The 24,095-nt window shown below is 36.9% G+C and overlaps 1 protein-coding gene across 1 annotated transcript in view; it reads left to right on the forward strand.

Moving 5' to 3' along the window:
* The window catches only part of LOC129002027 (roundabout homolog 2-like), a 255,645-nt gene that overhangs the window by 225,011 nt on the left and 6,539 nt on the right, over positions 1 to 24,095 (forward strand). Inside the window, exons 4-15 of the mRNA XM_054429523.1 lie at positions 11,241 to 11,394; positions 11,763 to 11,893; positions 13,872 to 14,138; positions 14,571 to 14,848; positions 15,546 to 15,750; positions 18,108 to 18,409; positions 19,445 to 19,675; positions 20,132 to 20,357; positions 21,187 to 21,302; positions 21,857 to 21,995; positions 22,714 to 22,887; positions 23,409 to 23,629. Coding sequence (XP_054285498.1) covers positions 11,241 to 11,394; positions 11,763 to 11,893; positions 13,872 to 14,138; positions 14,571 to 14,848; positions 15,546 to 15,750; positions 18,108 to 18,409; positions 19,445 to 19,675; positions 20,132 to 20,357; positions 21,187 to 21,302; positions 21,857 to 21,995; positions 22,714 to 22,887; positions 23,409 to 23,629 — 2,444 coding nt within the window. The remainder of the gene's footprint in view (positions 1 to 11,240; positions 11,395 to 11,762; positions 11,894 to 13,871; positions 14,139 to 14,570; positions 14,849 to 15,545; positions 15,751 to 18,107; positions 18,410 to 19,444; positions 19,676 to 20,131; positions 20,358 to 21,186; positions 21,303 to 21,856; positions 21,996 to 22,713; positions 22,888 to 23,408; positions 23,630 to 24,095) is intronic.

Consider the following 24,095-nt stretch of genomic DNA (forward strand, 5'->3'; position numbering starts at 1 on the left):
GGCTCTTACCATCTACAACGATTTTTGTAAAAAGACTGGCTACATATTTATCATGGGTATTGGAATGTTAAACATATTGTACGAAGAATCTGGACGAGACCATATACATACCATATTACCCACCATTAAAACTAAAACATCAAACATCCTTTTAGCAGTCTGCAGATGCCTTATTTCCCCCGAGACACAAAAAATATCCAAGGTTCAATTCTCCCAAGTTGGCATATTCCACCTGCGTGTGTACGCGTGCTTCCATTTTCCTTTACTGGCGAACTTTGCGAAACGAGTTTTCATTTTCGTAGCCCTCAGGGACACCTTGTTTTGTGTCCTTGTTGTCTCTTCTCGGAGAAAAATAAATAAAAATATACGTTTTTACGGCAAAACCTTGAGTTTTATGTTTACAGTTAAACAGAGTGTTATACAGTATCAAAAAAGTATTGTATTGAATAGAGTTTTTTTGAAAATTAAAATTTTATTAAACTAGCTTATGAGAAAACCTTGAAAAAGACGTAAATCTTGATTTAAGAATAAACGTTCCATTGAATCAGCAAGTAACTTAGTTACATGTTTGAACAAATCAATCGTTTAGGTTATTACATTGAGTTTGTTTCTTATCTCTTGAAAGAACCTGTAATTCGATTAAAATTGAGCTATCAAGAGTCGACAAATATTTTTAGTAAATTATTACAGCATTTGAAGCCAGACTGGGTGCAAGAGTTCAGAGAACTGTAATGACGTCATAGATTAGTTAATATGAACAGAAAACGTAACTTAATTGAAATTAAAGAACTTGTAAACAATTATTTTAGTTTTACTCACCAACTATGATTTGTTACTTGATTTTCAATGGCTAAGACCAATACTACTAAAACGTAATTCGAAATACTCTACCTTACTCAAAATGAGTTAACTTAAACGATGTACAAGTTTATATTTTCATGAACTCAATAGTTGATATATAAAATAACATGCATGGCGTTCAGGAATACATTTTGATATCTGAAACATTTTTAAAAGAATATTTAACTTTCATTTACGAACTACTTAGCTGATAATAATATCTTCTAAACTTGATTTACTCCCTAGGGACCATGTGTGAGAAATAAACACATTTCCCTGTTTAGGGACGATGGGCAAAAGACAAATGGGGAGAAGTGTCCATTAGAAGATCTGAGTCAGTTGTGTAAATGGCACACCCTTGGGGGAGTTTGGTGGTAGAATGACCCAATATTATGTTACACCCCGTACACGTCAGTTCTATATCAGGTCATGTCTACCATTGCCGTCTGAAAAAGTATTTTCAAAGTTAAGAAGTAAAATGATGATTTTTCAATCAAGATCAAAAAGCTATGGACTTTAGATATAATTCCAACTATGAGCAAGCATCAAATTTATTTATATAGAAACATAGTTATATTTAAGGATTGTGGATTTTAGTTTTTATACAAGCATATTTAATTCATGGGTGTTAAAACATTTATAATAAACGTCAAATATAGACAACCACATGCATTCATTGCACAATAAAACAACCACTCTATGTGTTATAAAACAGATTATTCCAATTAATTAAAAGATGTCACCTTTGGATTTTAAAACACTTAGCTGAGTAGTAACCTTGTAATAAATTTCTAACGGAGGTTTAAAACAAAAACGTTAGCACATCACAGTGGACCTGAATAGTTTGTTGCGTAAAGAAGGGTAAAGTGTCATCAATTAATAGTACCAATTTCCCATACAAATGTATTTACATCGTACTAAAAAACTTTAGAGGGGATACAAGCCACTTTTTACCAATTGCACAACAAAATTTAATAAATATATACTTCTAAGATTACATTTTTACTAGCTAGTAAGAGTTTGGGGAGCGAGCTGGCGTAGTGGTTAGAGCGCGGGACTTCGTTCCAAGAGGTCCTGGGTTCGATCCCCGCCAAGTCACCAATGGATTTTATCTAAGTGATAATGCCGCAACCCCTATGTCTAGCCTGAAGTAGTGTGAAAAACAATCCCAGAATCGTGCCTAGAGTCCTAGAAAAAACTAGCTAGTATGACAAAAGATAAAAATGTTTTACTATTTCAGAAATTCTGTATTATAACGATGTTGCTGCACCATTCTGGTCATACATAATCATTCGAGCCATTTAATTTCCCAAACTCTCATATGGATCGTACAAAGCTACTACCCCCATGACTAGAGCGATTCCCCGGGGTATATTTGTCTGTCTGTTGTGTACAGCCAAGTTAATGTGGACCTACCCTTAACAACTCCCGGTTGCAATTTCCCTCTCATATTTTCTGGTTTCCTTTTTATTACCGTGACTTTTACGACCACATCACTGTCTAGCCAATGCTCTTTGCTCGCTTTTGGCAATATTTGGGGCTGTAATGTGCGATAGTTATAGAACATTTGTGAGTTATCATTTACAGTTATTAACATACATTCTGTAGTTTCCATAATTTCTGTTTGTTGTTTGTTAAATATTTCATTTTATTTTATCAGTATTTGTACAACCATACTGAGGGGGTTTGTGACGTTTACTACATGATAAAGAAGAGAAATGTTTGAAGGATTTAATTAGTCATATTTAAAATGTTGCTTTCCTATCGATCAACATTTAGTCTCAATATTTGTATTAACCTAGATGTTCTTAGCTTATACTTTCCTGTATGTCTTTACTTTCCTTTACTTGTTTGGTTAAAAAGGGTCTACCTATTTTTTTTTTGTGTTAAAATCATCCTTTGAAGTCTGTATATTTTATGATTCTAAACTCGTGATAAATGATATTGTAAAGATCACATGGTAACAGAAAGATGCATATTTCGGACACATTCTTGCGTCTTACTAAAAAAGTCAATAATCTTTGTGGTCGTCATAATCTTACTCCATGTAAACCCCTTGGAACTTGTGTAACTATGACCAAAGCGTGTTTATTTCTTAGTAGAATATTCGGAACACTCGTACACTTACACTATTTCCATCATTCTCTCACATACCAAACTCATACACTTACAATGTTTGCCTACAGGAAAACGTATAACTTATCCAAGCCAATGTCAACAACCATTTATAACAGCTCTTCTTGAACCCTTCCATTCATATTTCCTGGTTCACTTATCTCAATGTTTACATTGTTTGACGCAGCTGTCTGTAGAGTCGTAACTTGTTCGAGGTCGTTGTTTCTTTTATAAACAAAATTTGTAATAATATACTTGAAGAAACTACTAATTAGGTAAATATGTTTTAATTAAAAATGTTTAAAACAATCCCTATTAAAATAAATAATCAAAACGTTTACATAACGAAACAAATAACAACACACTATAACATAATGGTGTACGTCATAATAAAAGCAGAACAAGTTTTTCTGCCAAAAATCAGCTGATTTTTTTACTGATCAACGAAGGCGAAAATGTTATTTTGGTCGTTGTTTTACAATGCACAACACGTGAATATTTTATTAAATTTCTGACATCAGCGAGGTCGGAAGCGGTATGGAATGCTTTGTGGATGTAGCACCGCGTTGCTGGTATTTTATACTTGTTTATTCTATTTTAATGTAAACTAAAATTAGAATTTGTGCATACATTTTGTAGGTAATCTCGTAAATAATTCATTTAACTATTAATATGTTATTTCTGTATTTATATATACAGTGTTCCTACAATAGGCAAAAAACCATTGTTGTTTTTGTACCTCATTCATACCCATATGTTAATTTACCCAATGCATTTTTATGGAAGTAGTTTTATAGATTGGAAAATCCGTCCAAAGGATGACCAAATTATTCATTTTACTGTCCATACAAGTGTTGTATAAAATTTGAGCTGTCTTGTCACATTGATAAATAATAATGTCAATACATATATAATATCCTACATTTAAAGGGTGAAAAACGTAGGTGATCGATCTAAATCCCATGATTTTCCAAATTTGACGATTTCCCGTTTCGAAACTTCCCACTGCATTTATTTAGGGATGGTTTTTTGTCATAGGCTCCTAAACCCAACATGAAATTTTCAAATTTGACTAACTTTCTTCTCAAGTAAACTTTAGAAATGCTAAATTTCAACATTTTCAACAACTCAAGTATTAAATGACAAAATTGGCCCCCTTTAATCTAAATTGTACTTAAGGATTGTTTTAGATTGTCCATAAACCAAACCAATTCAGAAAAATCATAACAACACTTTCCTTTTAGACAGTTTAATATCAGAAAAATCAATTTCAAAGTTTATTTCAACCCAAATCTACAGTGAACCAATTAGAAAACACACTCCTCTATTCCCAGCACAAACACCAATAAAGTCTAATCCCGACCTCTCCGCAGTACCAACGTGGCATCACCAGGGGACAAAATGTGCTAAAAGGTCCGTATTTGAGAAGTGAGTCAGTGGTGTAAACCGGCCAGACGCAGTGAGTGTTCACCTAATTTGGGGTGATACGGTTTATCAGCGGGGGAGGGTCGGACCCCAATATTGTGTTAGGCCCAGCCATGGGTTGTTAGTTTCACTTTTATACTGTTAGTTGTCCCCATATCATATCTCTGGGACGAAATCGCGGGCTCTCTTGAAAATGGATTTTCCATCTTTAGTTTCCATTTTTAGGTGTACTGTACCAGGCGTCGATTTTAAAAGGTTCGAACACAGAATGTCGACTGTACTGTATATTTTTTAATTGCATTATCGAAAGTGATTTTATTTTTAATCATACGTTACTAGATTTTAAAAAATACACCCTGTTTCCCAGTAGGTGCCTATTTGTGTCTCTATTTTGTCTGTGGTGAGTCGGCGGCTCAGTCGGTAGCGCCACGGAATTTGGATCCAAGGCAGTGATCATGGGTTCGGATCCTCGTACTACTGTACCGGTCCTCCTCTTGCTTTGCTGGATATGTTCCACCATAGATAAAAGGAGTATTCCACTCTCAGGCCTCTGTGTCCCTTGTGGGTGGGCAAATGCAAGGTTTAAAGAACCACAATATCACAAAGTGTCTAAAAAAAGGTTTAGTGTATGAGTCTAATAAATAATGTTATAAGTGTGCAAAAATTATTAACACTTCACCCACATTCCATTGAGAAAAGATCGACTTGTTTAGTAAGTACTGTACAAAGAAAGAATGCTTTTATCAAAGTCAACACCAATTTCGAAAGATCATTCCATGATGTTATTAACCCAGCTCATGAAACGAAACTCAGCAATTCAGTATCATCACGATTTATATCGTCCATACTAGTTTAGCCTTAAACAAACCCTATTAGAACACGAACTCTAACCAAATTAGACGACACGCACCGTAAACGACACCTTAAGTGTGGACAAGACATTATGTCTAGACGAAGCCGACACGTTGAAAGAAACCGACAACACACACATTACCTCACACACAAACACAGCCCACACACTGTCGCACCAGACAAGGTACAAGCACCATTCATCCTAACCAACAACAGGTACCAACACCTCTCCTTATACCTGCGTGTACACACCTTCAGTCTGAGTCTGACAAAACATATCTTCATGCAGCCCTCAAGTCCGTCGGAGTTTAACTCGCAGTTCAATAACAAGGAGTACTCATAATTTGAATGGGTTCAGGAAAACATTGAGATATGTTAGTGTTGGATTATATTTACAGGATGTAGACACACTGGTGTGAATTTGAAAGTGAAAATGAGTGAAAGATGGGGTTTGGTGAGATTATAGCTTTATATGTATAAGATCAGCTGGTTATTTTTTAGCTGAGACCATTTATTTAAACAATAACCAAAACAGCTGGGTCCAGACTTGAACCAGTATAAGCGTATAGCACATACTGTTTGCAAAATTAAGTCGTTATTTATATTCTCTCTCAAACGTTTATACGTCTGCCACTCCAATGCCATTAAACCATCCAAGTAGTGGTTTGTACGGTTATTATACGGAGCGGTACGTGATCGGTGATATACTTAGCGGGATTTGAACATAAATGGTCAATCGAGCGGGATATAAACCCCAATCAGATGTTTATTTATATCCCAGCCCGTAATGAATAGTCGAACTTATACAAAGATAACTTAATCAGTGTGCGTCAAGACCAAATGGTGCCCTACATAAAATTTAATCAAATACCCTCTACTAAAGACCTGCCGCCAGCACACCCCCTCCCCCCGTGGCTGATCCCATATTTCAAACAAACGGCCGGAAATGATTTTATCTGGAGTGGGGTCAAACTGTGAGGGGAGGCGAACTGAAAATTGATAAAAGATTGGTTTTTAGCTCTTCCCTGTGACATTTAGACTATCGTAAATATCATGATAAATTGGAAAAAGATAACCCTTGCCTACCCTATTCAATTCCGATACAAGGTCCCCCAGTCTAATTAGTTTCTGAGATTTTCAAATTCTCCCCTATCTCGCCCTTCTTGACTTTATACTACTGTTAGGTATTGATGACTTAACATTTGATATTCCTAAAGTCTATTAAAGTAGATAAAAAAAAACTTTCAATTAAAGATACACACTGTTTTGTACTGCCAACTATACAAATGCGTGAAACATTAAAATATTGTTTTACTTTAATATTTCCTATTTACTAGAACACACATACATAAATAAGAGTGTTGTCCCCTTAACCTAAGAAGGCGCCTCAAAAACCCTTCGGAAAAGAAACAACTTCTGCCCAGACGTGTTACTTCTTTTTCGGAAGCATAGTATAGAACACCTATAGGCTTTACGAGAGCACTTGAATTATTAAGTAAATAAACAACCAAAATCCTGTGACTTTTCTCATCTTAATTCGAATATTAGAGATATTAGAGTGCTCTGACTAAGCTGTGGCTGCATTCTTCTTCGCAAAAAGATGTAAGCACTTGGTCGACAACGGCAGTTCTTTGTCTTCCCAGAAGCCTCGTAGGAATTTATTAAAATCCCATTACTAAAAGAAATGAATAATTACATAGAGTACCATTTAACGACGGAAATTATGATAATACGCCTCTTCATAGCCCATTGTTCCTTCACTGGCCTGAGCGGGCAGCTTTATGCACGGTAACAAAATATGCTTTCCGGCAAAATTGAAAAAAGGCAATTAAAACTCAACGTGAGGCGGCGCCCAGATTTTAAACGACATTTAGCGGCCAATGAAGCACCGCCCTGTCGACAAAAATCGGTTATAACTTAATATTCCACGAACAATAAAAACAATGGTGATATTAGGAGAAGGTCATTAAAATACTAAATTAATGTCCGAGAATTAATAAGCCGCCCCAAATACGAATGCCTCGATGGGAAATTAGCGCAGTTTAGATTCCTTTGTAAAAACGACACAACATCGCTGTCGTTTTGTGCGAGAGGTGAATATTAATATGGGATACAGAAAGGCCTTTCGTCTCATAGTTTATTTTACTTTAAACAATACTTTTTACCTCGTGTTAGGATGGTATGCGCAAAATTAGGTAAAATTGGCCATTTCACCTCAAGTAGACTGTAAGACTGATCTTAGCATGAGTACCTGAAGGTTTTAGGGGCATTACTAAAATACTATGGAAGTTTGTAACTGGATCGTAATTCTGAGTGTGCTTAATATGTTGGCCGTGTGCCTTATTTTTTAGGGTGAATTTTATAGGACGCGCTATACTATTTAATAAATAGGATAAGACAAGAAATGTTTAAAAATTGACCATTTTATTGCAAAATAGCAAGATTTGCCCGAATAGTAAACATATCGGTGCATACTTTACATGTACCATGTACCGGAGAGAAGTAAGTGAGCATAGGAGTGCCAAATCTATGAGGCAGTGCAGTAGGTATGTGTTATCATGGAGGCATTAGGTATGATGTACACTCAAATGAACTCATCATAGGTACAGTTTTATACTGATCTCCCCTACTCACTTTACACACATATACATACTCATTACTACTATTGCTAATTTAATAACGAACCACCCAAAATCATATACAGTTTTTACAGCATGAATCGCATTTTGCTTAGTAAACTTTCATTGCTGAATTAGTGTGTATTTTAATATTCCCATCATTGATTACCAACTGTTTCCTTTGCAGTTTTATTACATACCATATGTTTCCCTCATTAACCATTGGTCATAAATTAGATCAAGTCGTACTCATTGTTATTTATAGTGTATGTCTGGCGCCGTGTGGCACAGTCTAGGCCTCAGGCCCGCGTAGGCCGGCTACCAACGTGGGCAACAAACAGCACTCTCGCCCAGCTCCCGGCCCTTACCTTACCTCGCATTATATATCGGCCCAACAATATAAATACAAGGCGCGGACATGCGTTGGTGCTGCTCTCTATTTATCGCCGCTGGAACTAGAATATATTACAAGCTAACCAGTGGTACTGACTTGCATTTATTTATTGGTCATCTTATTTTAACGGCCATGAAAAATTCAACTACTTCATAAAAAATGAACATGACGTGCCATGATACTTTCCAAAAATAGTTTTGTTCAGTAAATATGTCTATCGCCTCTATCGTACCAAAGAGCAAAGTAACGTGTTACAAAAGTAAATTCACTATTTTCGTAAGATGTCAGTACATTGAACATTACTGGTCAGCACTGTAGTTATAGTACTGTAATATTTCCTTTTATACCAGTGCGCCTTCCTTCTTTCTTATTGAGGCAAGTGAGACAAACAACGTACAGACTTTCAGTGCCTCATAGCATAAATCAAAGCCTGCCTTCAAAGGCAATACAAAAAAGCAAACATACAACATACAACAAAATCATGTGTGCAGTGTACATTGTTTGTTTGTTTACCTTAGCCTTAGAGTGAGTGTGAGTGTTGTTGTGGGTTGTGGTAAGGTGATTTGAGTTTATGTTTGAGTAAGCTTACTTGAGCTCAGATTTCTTTTAATTTTGTGGTGATGTGCCATTGTGTCAACAACGAGGCAGAGGCATTATAAGTTCAGTTGTGTTCGCCACCAATTACTGGGATATTTAAAACTCAATTTATTATACTGTTCGTTCACTGTTGTTGAACTACTGTAAAGTTTGTGAAAGCGAAAACCTCTCCCAAGGAACAATGATTTCCCTTACGTTTCTGCGAAGGTTTACCTTGTCTTCTGTGAAACCAAGATCCCATACCATGCCAGGGGACAATTTACCTTTTGGCTTAAACAACAAATTCAAGACAACTGCCATGGTTGTCGCTTTCTTCGGCAGTGCTGCAGCAGTTCCTTACCTTGTTTTGCGCCATCAACTTACAAAATAAACTATCAGAATGACATTTTAGCCAGGCTTAAATTTAAAACCACACACCCAAAGAACTAGCCTAAACATGGACCTGACTCAGCTTATTTATGTCATTAGGCTGTTAAAAAACAGATTTCATTATATTTAATATACAGTTTCTCTTTATAACTTACTGTCAATCTTGTAGGCTTACATCTTAAATACAAAGATTTTTTGAAACTGTACACGTGGTTATTATTTGATTTTCACCTTTATTAGTCAACCGTCAACCAACTAAGTTACTGTAGGCTAGGCCTACATTAGAGTTAAATATTAGCCTTAACTTTAAGATCAGTTATTACAACATAAAAAAAAGATAACGTATTTCAAGCAATTGAACTTAGCCCCTAGTTAGATCTATAAGCTTACCATCACTTCTTTTGTAGGCCTGATTATTTTCAATAAGTTTTTAATGTCACTCAACTTTAAGCCTAAATGTTCGTCCAAGAACACTTAACTAAACTTACTACGGTAACGTAGAACAATCTAGGGTAATTGGTGACACTAGTTAGCTCAGTATTCCCAAATTTGTTAGACTTGGCTACATATTTAAAACCTTAGACATTCTTAATACATGTAGCCTAAATTGGAGGCCTACTATTTTACCATTGTATTAACTTATACTTTGTAAGAGAATGAAATTATCCAAGCTCTAGGCTTCAAATTGTTTTTGACCACAGGATCAACTTATTCTTTGTATTTGAAGGGGAGCCCCTTCAACACATGGTTTTCCCACCATGGAAATGTGTCAACTTAAAGTTAAATATTCACCATAGCCTACAGTAAAACTTATTTGATAACTTAAAAACGTAGTTAGGCTTTAAAACCAGTTAAAAAGATTATAACTAAGCACTTAAATTAAGTTACTGGTAACTTAGACTAAATTTATTTCATAGAGGATACGCGTCCGGTAACCGGACGTGGATAAGGCGTACGGCAATGACGTCATGGGGTTGCGGGAGCCTGGAACGCCTTTACCACAACAATACGATGTCCAGCCATCGGTGTTCGTGGTGCAGTGGATAAGGTACTCGGCTGATATGCAAGAGGTCCAGGGTTCGAATCCCATTGATGACTTTAACTTTTTGTCGAAGAGTTTGCATTGAATACCATTTATTCTTAACTGTACATCTTTTATTAGAATTTTTGGCATTTATAATTTTTTTATAGAGAAAGAATTTCACCTTAATTCGATTTTTTCACTATCAGCAAGTTTGGTTGGTTAGGTTAGGTTATGACAGTAATTGCCGGACGTCTAATCCACGTCCGGTTACCGGACGCGTATCCTCTGCCAATTTATTTAGTAGATATCGATATCGGTAGCCTACTCTAAACTTACATCATCTGTTTATTAAAGTTTTTGAAGTTACGTCTGCATGTGCTCAGTTTGCTTAAGGGGTACCCACATGAAAAGAGCTACATGAGTAAGTTTAGTCAATAAGAGATGTACCGTAGGCCTAACTAGTTATGTTACTTAACGTACCTGTTTATTTTTGGCTACCTAGTCAAATAGTCAAATGATTTCAATCAGCAACATAGTGATGTTAACTTCATATTCTGGATTTTACTTGCAAACTTAAGTATAATGATTTATGCGCTACGGTACCTTGCTATGATGAACATCGTAACTTAACATCAAGACAAAAACTTAGATAATATAGCTGGATTCACAAACAGTGAAAACAAATTAAAGGATGTTAGAAAGGAAGGAAGGCCGTGTGGTAGCCACAAAACTTGTTGCACAGATAGTAAAAAATATTCTGGAAGAACTTTGGTAAAAAAAGGTTAAATATCAAATAACACAGACTATTTAACAATATTAATTCATATTTACAACTTGGTGTAGATGAAAGTCTAAACTCGTCAAGTAAAAATTACTAAGGAAAGATTTTTAAATCGGAGAAACTATGTTGGTAATTTCTTAAAATAATTCTTGCAGTGGTGCTAAAAACTTAAATTGCTTATGAAAACAACTTTGCTAGATTTCTCATTGATCTCTATGTTTACAGTGTTGAGGGACGAGTTTCGGGTGGAGCCAAAAGACACCCGGGTTGCTGCGGGGGAGAAGGCGCTACTTCAGTGTGGTCCACCCAGAGGAACACCCGAGCCTTCACTCTACTGGAAGAAGGATGGCAACGTCGTGGAGATAGAAAAGTCCGACAGGTATATAGCCTAGATAGGTTGACTCAAGAAAGAAATTAGAAATTACAGTATACCTATTCTTGTTAGGGATTGAATTAAAACCGGAACAAGTAGACGAACAGTGTTTTGAGACAAATTTATAAAATAATATAGGTATTTAGACTTTTCTACAAGTTTGTTCCCTCTAGGGTGGTTATAAACAATACTTTCTGTGTTTTGCTACGCTAGTTCATAACTGCAATTGAAAATTCTAATTTGTTTCCACTTCAGCATAACCCTTTGGCCTTTGCCAGTTTATTTTTAACAGAAATTGCTATATGGGTAGTGTTGACGCACATTTATCAAAACTTAATTTTAAAAGTTTTTCTAATTCTTCTATCTTTTTTCAGGATACGAGTGGTGGATGGAGGCAACCTTCTGATATCGGATGTGAGACAAAGTGATGCTGGACGTTATCAGTGTGTTGCGCAGAATCTTGTCGGAACCAAGGAAAGTGTCAACGCCACACTCACTGTACACAGTAAGTAAAAAAAGCATTATTCTAGTACGGTAACTATGAATATATCAGAATGTTGTTATTTTTAGAATAGAGTATTTCCTTGAAGTGTCAAAACTCCTTCTACACATACATGATGATGATATGGACCAAAAGAGATCCCTAGTTTATTTCAAATAGCCTACCTAGTGTCCCTTAATGAGGGCAATTTGTGGGGTGGTCCTTTTCTAGCATAGAAGTCAAGAGTTTTCTAAAGTTTAGAATTTTCTATCTCTAGCTTAAAAAAAGTCTAATCAATGGTCATGATTTACTAGGTACATAACATCTCATTTGAAAAATTGACAGATATTTTTTTAGACAAATAAGACATGGCAAAATAATGTAGACTTTTGCCTAACCACAACAAATCTCTTGCTAGCACAGTATTATGCCGTAAGTGAGTGAAAATTTAAAAACGTACGTTTTCAGGAAAAGCACTTTGCAAATTTTTTTCCCCTTTTTTCAAAACGTTTATTATTTTTTTTATTTCATTAACATTTGAAATTTCATAAAATGTCCATGGTAACGCAATATCTTTGGTAGTTTTCTTTTTAAAGAGCATCTTTAGTAGAAAAACACAAAATCCTGTCACGACCATAACGGACGTTTAAATGAATATTAAAAATAGTTAATATTATTTTTATAACTATGTTTTGCTATAAACTAATTTACTTTTATGACCATTATACAATAAAAAGGTCACTGAGCTTTTGGTATATTTGGTCTTTCTAGAAACAAATTAAAAAAACTCAAAAAATAGAAAAAATCCAATAAAATCTTTTTAAGTTTGTATAACTCCGAAAAAACATACCTGAGACCCGAAAAATCGTTATGTTTGTATAGAGGTGTGCTTCTTTTGTGTATAAAACATTGAAATATGACGATATTTTAATTTTTGAAATTTTTATGATAGAAATCATAAACGTGATGGTCAGGGTCAAGCGGTACGGTCGTGAATTGTCTGGAATAATCTAAATCTTTCTAAACAATCCTTCAATTATACTGTTAGTTATAATAAAACTATGTGTTTCAATTGAACTAAACTGTTCAATTTACAATTATATTAAAGTTATTGTCACGACCAAACACACTATAATCCATAAGGCTGGATTGGTCGTGAAAAAAACCGCGATGGTCGTGAAACTTTGGTCGTGAAATTACGTGTTATTTGGCTCTGTTCTGGCGGTAGCCCTGCACCTCATGTTCGGGGATACAAAGTGGACTTCTAGGTTAATCTAGCAATTGAAATATCTTATAAACAAAAATTAACACCATGTCTACTTCATCGAATGACTACGTACGGTCATGGACGTACACCAAAATTACAAAAAACACAATCTTTCCTTTATTAATCTTGTAATTCCTCCTTTCAACTCAAAACGACCGGCACTACAATCCTGACGTACACCCCGAACTAGTCTCTAAAACCAACTGACTCCATCGACGCCAGGCTTGCCACTGTCGTGCTCCAAAGTTGAAATTTTTTCCCAAATGGTCGTGACGCCAAATCGAGGGACAGACTTATTTTGTCATGGTAGTCAGTTTGCAATGACAATAAAATTATAATATGCTCCTTTTTTGTAAGTTTAATAACCATTGATGACATAATAATGTGGCTTTATATATTTCGGCATGAATAATTAGTCTAAAAACAGTGTGAAAGTTGGAAAATGTAGGCCTACCCTAGGGACACGTCATGGTCGTGAATTTCGAGACTTGGAAAATACGAACAAAATACCTAGAACCTATTTAAAACCAAATAAATGTGTGTAACATGTTGCCCCCGTCCCAAAAAATATTAAAACACATAATATTAAACTACAAATCCAGTATCTACGAAGTAAAAGGCCAGGGACATGAAAACGTACGTTTTTAAATTTTCACTCAAGTGTCAAGTTTTTGAGACAAAAATGAAAGCGCTTTGTAAAATTTAACGAGTATCTGACCAATGTTTCTGTTTCAGCGAAACCGTACATGCTGTCAGAACCACGCGACGTGACGACATCTGCAGGCCAGAACGTGCAGTTTGACTGTCGTGTGGGTGGCGACCCTCAGCCTCGAATCCTGTGGCGACGGGACGACGGGAGGATGCCTGTGGGACGGGCACACATCTTAGAGGACAAGAGTCTGCGAATAGACAGTACAGTGCCGGAGGACGAGGGGATCTACATCTGTGACGCTGAGAATGATGTCGGCACTGTTAGCGCAAGGGCTTCTCTCATCGTCCATTGTGAGTAACCTACTGTTAAAGCGTATGGACCAAAAATGAGAGAGATATTGTTTAGTAGTATTTAATATATTTTAGAGGTAAAGAATTAATGTTAACAATTTTAACTACACACGTTGCTCAGTTGACGAGTGTGTTGTTTGTAAGCGTCCACTTTACTGTGGGTAGTTGAAATAATGTTTATTGAAATTAACATTAGCTGTGAGTTCTCGGTGCAATAGTAGGCTATTTATGGTGTTTTGACCAATTGCATACTTCTTTTGTTGTTTTTACATTTAGTAGGCTACTTTCTTGAATAATATAAACTACAAGATTAACAGTATCACTAATTTCATACATATTCAATTAAGTATTTATTTCTCAAAGATAAATTATTTATGTAACCTTAGATCAGAACATCATAAACTAGTTTTAGTAACTTGTTGAAATTTCCAGCTGCACCAATGTTTACCAAGAGGCCAACCGACCTGGTAGTTGGTCTCCACGGAGTCGCTCGTCTGGAGTGTGCTGCTGAGGGTAACCCCCCACCATCTGTGTTCTGGAGCAAGGAGGGCTCCCAGGTCCTCATGTTCCCTGGGAGCAGCTATGGGACGATGGCGGTGGACCAGGACGGGACACTGACCATCACAGGGGTCCAGCGGGAAGACGCTGGGTTTCTCGTGTGTTCTGCACTCAGCGTGGCTGGTAGTGCTACGGCTAGAGCGTTTCTGCAGGTGAGGCTGAAGTTGAAAATTTAACTAGTAAGTTTGATATGTTGGTCCTACTGTAATTGGATCAGCATGTTTGTTATGGATTTCTGATTGCAAATAGGGAAAACCAAGTAAAAATTTTAGCTTAAAAATTGTTGTTAAAATTTGAAAAAAGTTAAACCAACAATCCTTATACCGGTATATCTCATGATCCTTCAAATTTTTTTATAATTTACTTTGTGCTGTATACATATTTGTGACAATCAGTAATCAGTAGACCTGTTTTTGAATCAGAAACCATGATTAGGCCAAACTCTGCGAGTGTCCATAGAAGAGTTTGAGATAAGGCCTCTTTTGTCTATTTGGTGTATGAAACATGAAAACCACAAAATGCAATCCAAGCTTTGATTAAAAAATTATACTCCGTTCAAAATATTTAGGTAGTTTTAGGAGAAGAAATCTACCCCCTCCTCATCTTGATCCAACCATTAAAACATAGGTTCGTCAAAATGTCAATTGGCTGCAACATTAAGCAGAAAAAAGTGGTGGGGGAACTTTCCCTCAAACCGCCTAAATTTTGTGAACGGACTATAGTCAAACTCATTTGAAATTTATAAAATAACTAGGCCTATACTAAGGGGGAGAAGTATCTTTAAATATTTGAAAGTCCCTGAAATATAATTTACATTCTGGAAAGACACTCACTTTTGTATTTCATCAGGTGACATCAGTGGAGGACGTTCCACCACCTCTAATGGAGATCAGGCCTACCAACCAAACACTGCCTCTGCAAGGGTTGGCCACACTGGTTTGTCAGGCGAGAGGGTCGCCACCACCGCAGATCAAATGGTACAAGAACGGCTCACCGGTAGACACAGCGTCTGGCCGAGTGTCCATCAAACACTCAGGCTCCCTGCAGATTGAAGGTTTGTAGGCGTTTATTATATAACCTGCAATAACTTACTCAAGGTTTCAGAGATGTGGATTTTTCATGGCGCAAAGTGGTTTTGTTATTACATGATATGGTTATAAGTGAGATAACAGATGAGTTTTGATGACTGAGAAGTCTATGAATTGTACGTAAATTTTGTATGGTACCGAACAATTTTAGATTTTGAATTTGGAACACCTGGATATGTGCTTCAGTTTTATTTTTGTTAGACATTGGACACCATAAAATCACCTTTGTTAAGCACGGGTCACACTGGGCTGCTTGCCAGCCTCTGGTGATCAGCATCCGTGGGACCTCTTTAAGGAGTACTTAATCGATCATGTGACCCAATTATGTCGATAAATGATTATTAACCAATTACTTGTTCAAATACAGTACATATACAGTAAATAGAGTGCAAATAATACTGTAGGAAAGGGCATTGGATACTTAGATTCATATTCTCATAAAGACCATAGGAATCAGAACCCCAGAAAATAGTTCAAACAAAAGGATGTGGCTGATGGAATGTTTAGACATGTGTTATGTTGATGTGACTGTAAGTGACACGGATGATTATAAACAAAAGCCAATAGGTTGTGACTTGTGAGACAGCTGTTTATAAAAGAGGTCCAGCAGGGAATATTTATGTGGGAATGTTGACAGCACTGTGTAAACACACTTGAATGTGAAGAGCTCTGTAGGCCTTGTGTGGCCAACTCTCCAACTTCCTTCTCGTCTTGTCTTGCCCTAAACAAAAGAATATCTCTTCACCTTGTTTTTTGAAGATTCCAGCCTATAATTTAAATGTAATTCATGCCTGTAACATATAAATTGTGCAAAGGATTTAGAAAATTGTTGTAGAGTGGAGTTTAAGATTTACTATAAAAATTATAAAGAAATCGGTAGACAAAGTATACTACAAAATGAAGTTAAATATCCTCTAGCTTTCAAATGCCACTAGCACCATGTAAACATAAGAACTTGACTTCAAATAATCTTAACGAGGTGTTTTAATAGGGTATAGTCTTGAGCACTGTATACAGTAGACCCCCTCTTAACCGACCCTAATGGGACCGGACCTAGGTCGGATAACGCAAAAGGTCGGATAAAACGGGCAATCCCTAAAATCATAACATGATGAAGTGCTATTCATTTGGAATTATATAATCATTATTTTGAAGTCATACTAGCATTATTTATAAAATAAACTACTCTTATCTCCTTTTTCATATTGGTAGAAAAGTCACAAATAAACACAAAACACGGTTAAGTCAAATAGGCCTACTTTCAGTGGAATATATTATAATACTAGGCAAGAGTCAATAAAATTCCTATTTTAATAACTTTAGTACTGCAATGTATTAATTGATGCTTTCCAAATACATTGTAATACAGTACAGAACCTTTTGTTGACATTAGATACAAGCGACCATTTTGTTACAAGACAGGACGTTTATTTATAGCCTCTCACTGGAGTCTCGAGGCACAAAAACTATCTTGACCTTGGATTGGTTAACCCCCCATCCCTACAAGTTGCATTGTTTGTTTACTCCGGCGATAAGATAATCAGTTCTCAAAATCATGACGCACTTTATGATGTTATAAATTTGCCGTGCAGATAAGTTTAACAAATCAGATCAGATGTGCTCGAATACAGATATAGCTACGTGATCAACACAAAATAACTTATTGTTAGTCATATCCTGTGGAGATAAGCGTATGGTTCAGTTCTCATCGCCCAGCGTGGGAGCGGAAATGCCGAGATTCCTAGAAAGCGGCGGTTAAACCGAGCTGCTCTCAAAGCAAGGTCGGTTAAAACAAACTGCATTATTTTACGATCGAAGGCGGATAATCCGAGTATCGGTTAATACGAGGTCGGTTAAGAGGGGGTCTACTGTACATATTGCTAATTCATTGTTAAATAGAACTAAAAAGAATATAGTTTTGTGAGCAAGTCACAGATTGAACTACTGTCTAAAACTGTATTTTCTGGCTTATTATTTGTTACTGAGATATTTACATGACATAAAAGATGCTATTGCTTACAAAAAGTTGTCATTTTAGTTTGGCTTGGTTAAAAAGACTATTTAAGAATATTTAACAGAAATCAGTAGTTTACATCAGGGCAATCTGTCGGCAGCTCACTTTAACATTGACAACTTTAACATGGGGATGGAATGTATATGTTTTCCAATAGTCAAAGTTCCCTTGTAGATAAGTTGTAAGTTGTAAGTGAAAGTTTGGTTATGGTACCCCTCTGTACAATTAATTTATCCTTCAAAGGGTTAACAAACAAATTTATATGCACCAATCCAAAATCTAAGTAACAATATTCCAATCAAATTGCAGATCTACAACCGTCAGACGCTGGACTCTACACCTGTACAGCTACCTCTGCTAGTGGTGAGACGTCATGGACAGCTGCTCTGACTGTAGGAGGCCCCCATGTGCACCGCTCGTCCTCCCCCGCAGCTCTGCCTCAGCCCCCCGCCAGGCCCAGTGTCACCAACTCTACCCAGAGCAGTCTCACAGTCACCTGGCTGCCTATCAGTGATGCCAACTTGCTGGGTTATACTCTGGAGTACTACAGCCCTGACTTGCAGACAGGCTGGGTGGTTGCGGCTCATAGACTGAATACCAACACTGTTGAGGTAGGTTGTTTAGAGTCAAGAAGGAAAATCCTATAGCCTAGTAGGGAAAATCTACCACAAAGAAATTGTTTTTCTTAGTTTTTACAGAGAAGTAAGGAACAGAGACACTTAAGAGTACACTAAGGCGAAGTCTGACAACACCCCCTTGCCCTCATGTACTACAACACTCACGGTGGAGGAAGACCCTGTGCCCTGTATGATAGTAATTTAAGCACAGTGCTCGCCGTTTGGGCTCTTCCTTGCTTATTACAAGTATATCTCCAACACAACATACCAGAGGTGAAAGTGCACGGGGATGTCCCATAAGTTTTTCCTCTGTACCTTACTTCTCTGTGGTTTTTAGTATGTGGGTCTGAATAAAATCCATCTTAGAACCACTGTCCTACGGTAGTATTATGATGAAATTTAGTTTCTAACTATAAAATCAAGAATGGCTGGAGTTAAACAAATTTTTAAAAAAGTTTGAGTTCTTACTTCTCAAAACACCTTCCTGGGTTAAAATGCTGTCAATGACAGTGAAATATTATAATGTTTAAGTGTTGTGTTTCTTGTGGTAGGATGGACTCTTTTCCATTCCTAGAAATCAAGTTCCCGTTAACCTATGTCACATCATTAGTTACCTCCATTTTGAAGGAAACATAATCTAGCCTTAAAAAGACTTCATATGTTAGAGAAGAAGGGATGACACAACTATCTTAGGCCTACATAAGAATAGAGTTCCAGGTAGTTCATTGCACTCAAGGTTTAGGACACAATAAACTTGATATTTCGTCCCTTCAAGGAGTTTCTTTAGAGGATGAAGTTGAAAGAAAGATGTCTTATTACTAGCAGAGTTAGAACAGATATACAGTTTTTAAGTTCTTTGAGTATCCATACCTTCTTGTTTAATATGTATTCCTACGCTCAGTGCTATTTCCTCCAAAAAACTTACCATAAAATCTAGTGATTATTTATTCTGTCTGAGTATTCTTCTAGAGATGATGAAAAGGTATGAAAATGTTTAAACATTACTTAACTATCCCGCATGACTTGCAGGTGACTGATCTCAAGCCAGACACAGCGTACGTGTTTGTTGTAAGATCAGAGACTGCGGCTGGTCTGTCAGTACCCTCGGATGTGTCACCTGTAGCTCGTACACTGGCCGCAGACTCCGAGGCCGTCCCTCATCATCAGCTGGAGGAGGCTAGGGTGAGACTGGCTGCTAAGGTGGTGACTCTCACCCATGTCAGGGCAACTGCTAGCACTGCCATCACACTCTCCTGGGAGGTAGGCAACTTACTCTAGATTTCCTTGGACAAATCCTTTGCAAATAGTCCTTTGCAAAACACTTTGAAAAGACACCTACATGGATTTGCGCCTGAAACATGCTTGTTACTTCGACCTGCGAACATGAAATGCATTGAGAATCAATGTAAAGAAAGAACACACACACAGCAGTGTTGGCATAGGGTGTGGAATCTGAATGAATCCCAGGGTTTCGGTGGGCATATGGTTTGGGGGTTCTTCTCCGTGATAACTTTTGCAAACTTGGACAGATCTATTTAGCTCTACCCTATTGTAGTTTCAGACCTTGTTGGTCCACTTTAAAGTGCCTCAAGAATGTTTTTGTTTATCTCTCAAGTCACAGTCATAACTAAGTATGCAATTGTGTGTGGTTGTATTTTTCTTAGTCTGCAGGTTTGCTGCTGTGAAGCTTTTATTCATCCACCAATGAATTTGCAGATTCAAGGAGGCGGAGAGTATGTGGAAGGAGTGTACATCAGATACAGAGATATCTCAGGTGGCTCACAACAATTCAACATGGCCACCGTGCTAAACACAGACATCACCACTTACACTCTGGCTAATCTCCGCAAGTACACAAAGTACCAGGTGTTCCTAGTGCCGTTCTTCAAAACTGTCGACGGCCAGCCTTCCAACTCAATGGAGGTGCAGACGCTTGAAGATGGTGAGTTTTTTTGTCAATTTATACACATTAGCTAAATAGGGTTTTTGTTTTTTCTTAGTTTCCTTTGGTGGTATTTTTACTTGATGATTTAGGTACAGTAGAAAGTACTGAATCAAAGTTTAGGAAAATGGTCCAAAACTATACTTGTTGTGGATATGCTGGTAAGCAAAGCAGTCTCTTCTCATGCAGTTTTAGGATTATTGTTAGGAAAGGAGGCCACGTCAATAGGAAAGAGTCTACTCTGGAAGAAAGGCCAAAATCTGTACAGGTTCCACAAAAAATAGAATTTTTGTGAATTGTGAGATTTTGGTGTTTCCTGTGAAAGAATGGACCTTTACTTATTCAGCCTGCTATCATACAGGGTGTCTACTGGTCACGGAAGTCACCGAAAGTCACGTACTTTCCAACTAAGGTCACCAAACATTAATGTATCAATTATTTAAGATGGGGACGCCACTAGGTGTGTATTTTAACAAAAATATGAGTATATCTGGATGGGCAATACGGGCATACTAGCTGGGAGCTTACAGCTATCCATGAACCATATTCTGTCTCTTTATATTATTGTTATTTAATATTATTTCATTATGTTCACACAATATATGTGTAATACAAACACACAAGGATCGCCGTTTTGAATTAAATGTCAGGATTTAAAGTTTTATATCTAACTGGTAGGCTATATGTTATAATTGTTTGTAAAATAAACTTCCGTTATTTATTTACACACCTAGAGATGATACATTACCACGGGTAAAATATTAACTTCTTTAAAAAGGTATGTTTAGAATATTCCAACCTTGAATTGACATCATTTTCTGTTCCCCAGCTCCATCCGCAGCCCCTGAGAACATAGAGATGGCTTGGCTCAACGCAACTGCAGCATTCATACACTGGTCCCCTCCTCCCCCTCAACATTCCAACGGAATCTTGCTGGGTTACTTGGTAAGTTTATCCGATGTTGGAGAATATTTTAATACTAATACAAGTTTGAAACTATAAGGTTTTGGCTTGGTAGACAAACGGTACTTATTTTGACCTAAAACCGTTTTTTAAACAAGCTTTTTCAGTTCAATTTTTGGAATTGAAAAGATTCACTTTACCGCATTGTTTATTTTACAGCACTAGTGTGGTAAAGTAACGGACCAATGGGGCAAATCTTTCAGCTGGTAACAACCAATGGACCAATTCAATTGTTGTTGATCTACCAATTTCCGCCGGAAACTCACTCATCCTTTCATTAAGGTGAACTTAATGATTTGCTAACCGTTGCAGAAAGGTTTACTGAAAGATTTTGAACAGACCGTTTTACAAACTAATAAAAAACAGTCGTAGGTAATGTATTGCAAACAACTATTTTAATTCACCTTTACAACACTCATAGAAGCTTAGCACTAACTAAAGCTCATACCATAAATTTCTACTTGTGTTGTAAAGATTATCTTAACTTAACGCAATCTTTGTGTAACTATCCTAAAAGTTTTGTGTGTATTTTCTAGATTCATTTGAGAGACAATGAAAACAGGGAGCTGTCTACTTTGAGAGTGAATGCTTCCCAGACCTCGTCTCTTCTACGCAATCTGACCCAAACCCGGACATACTCGGCTACCGTCAAGGCTTTTACCACTGTGGGAGCTGGTAATTGATTTATACCTAATCGTACAAAATCATTTAGACAAGTCACATAGAAACTATGCAAGACAGTAGTATAATTATTTCCCCTTATTTACTGAAGTAGACAACAAAACCAAATAGACCTGCTGTGTCGCTATTTTTTCCCCCAAAAGAATATAGTTTTATGAGCCAGTCACAGATTGCGTTAGTTCCTAAAATTCTATATACCAAGCTATTTTTTGTTCCTGACATAGTTAACGTTACATTTATAGCTTACAAAAAGTTGTTCTATAACTTTGACTTGGTTTAAATGTTTGAATCTTTTACAGAACAGTGGCTCACTTTAATGATGTCCATTTTGATTTAAAAACGGGATACAACTTTAACATAGGGACGGGATGTCTAGTAACCAACAAACAATCCATTATAAGCAACCGTATCATTCAAGCGGTCATAATTTGTGTAGCTGTTAGAAAATTTCTTGGTTTTCAATTTTAAAACTATCGTTTTATATAGATATTGGTTACTTTCTTCGCAATCCAAATGTATTGTTGCACTACTGCTGTTTCGAGATGACTCAATCGTCGGGTGCGTAGTGGTACACTAAACTAAATGTTTGTTTTTACATTCAACACGAAATGTCTTTAATTTTCATTTCGCCTACAGTTAAATAAACATTACATGTAATGAGACCATATACTCTGATAATCTGTTAGTAATCGTAACATAATCCTTATAACAGGTCCAGGGGCAACCGCAAGTCTACGTCATACACCAGCACTTCACTTCACACCAGTTCCAGCACCTAACTTGTGGTTGATTCTGTTGGTGGCCGCCACAGCTGTCGTATTGGTAACTGCATTTGCCGCTACATTCTATCTGCGTAAGAGACAGGCTATGGCGAAACATATACCAGGTAGGCCTACAAATATATCCATTTGGAACATTCTCAATGTGATGATAAGTTGAGACCTACTACAATTTTTGTGAACTCTCAATAATATAAATATGTGTAACATGTGAATCACTCCTGTCGTAGACCAAGGTTGCCACTCATCCTAATTCTTTCGGGACAGTCACGACTTCAGTCCCTTTTGCATGTTTATCTCTGTGTCAATCCTAAGGGGAGGGGCCTGTCACATTTTTCCCAAAACAAAGGTCCAATTTTTCCAATCTCTGCCTAGAACGAACTCTCATGTCCTTCTAGTGTTGGGTGTAGTAATTTGTAATGTCAGGGGAAAAAAATTGGAATAGGAGCCAAAATAGAGTCACATAATCAAACTAATTTGTACTTGTTTGGAACCTTTCACATTTTTCGTAAATATTTCCATGGCTAAACACAATAACAATAGCTCATCTGTAATGTTACTTTTTCTGGTGCTATGCCAATAAAAGTCATATTTGCTAGAGTTGTAATGTTTTCTGCTTGTTTCCCAGCACCAGTAGTGAACGGCACAGAACTGGGAGGTGTGAAGGAGGCGTTGTGGATCGAAGTCCCTCACGATATGCACCGTAAACAGCTGACCCTGGAGAGTAGTGACTACGCAGAGGTCAACACGCAGAATCTGTCTAGCTTCTACAACCATCACAACCGCAAGGAGACTCTCACGCCGTACGCCACAACCATACTGGTGCCCAACCGTCAGGATACTTGCAGTGTGAGTATTACAACCAATAAAGGATACTGACATAGATAAAACAAACTTCCTAAGCAGATTTCTTATCCTTGTGGAACAGCTGAAGCCAATTTTATTGTTTGTTCTGTATGGTGCACTGTAGAAATTGTGTTTTGTTTACAATTTTGTCTTGTTGTTTCAGTAATTTAAATCCTCGTTTAACCAAATAATACAATCTAATCATAAACAATAACTTGTTTCCTAGTTATATAACCAAACAGTAAAGCACAAATCATGAAATTAACCTTAAAATAATAGAAACAAAATTTTGTCGACCCTAGCACAGAGTGTCACTGTACATGAACTAGACACAAAAAATAAGCTTCAAAATTTTCAATGGGGGGAGAAGTCTTCTTGTGTTGGTTAGTCTATACTGATCAAACACTCTTCTCTAGGTTTAGGATGGAATAGAGCAAACATGCTGATTATGGAGTCATACATTGATTTT

This window comes from Macrosteles quadrilineatus, unplaced genomic scaffold, assembly GCF_028750875.1.
Source record: "Macrosteles quadrilineatus isolate MER2022 unplaced genomic scaffold, UCM_ALF_1.0 Scaffold_9__3_contigs__length_116548681, whole genome shotgun sequence".
Lineage (NCBI taxonomy): Eukaryota > Metazoa > Arthropoda > Insecta > Hemiptera > Cicadellidae > Macrosteles > Macrosteles quadrilineatus.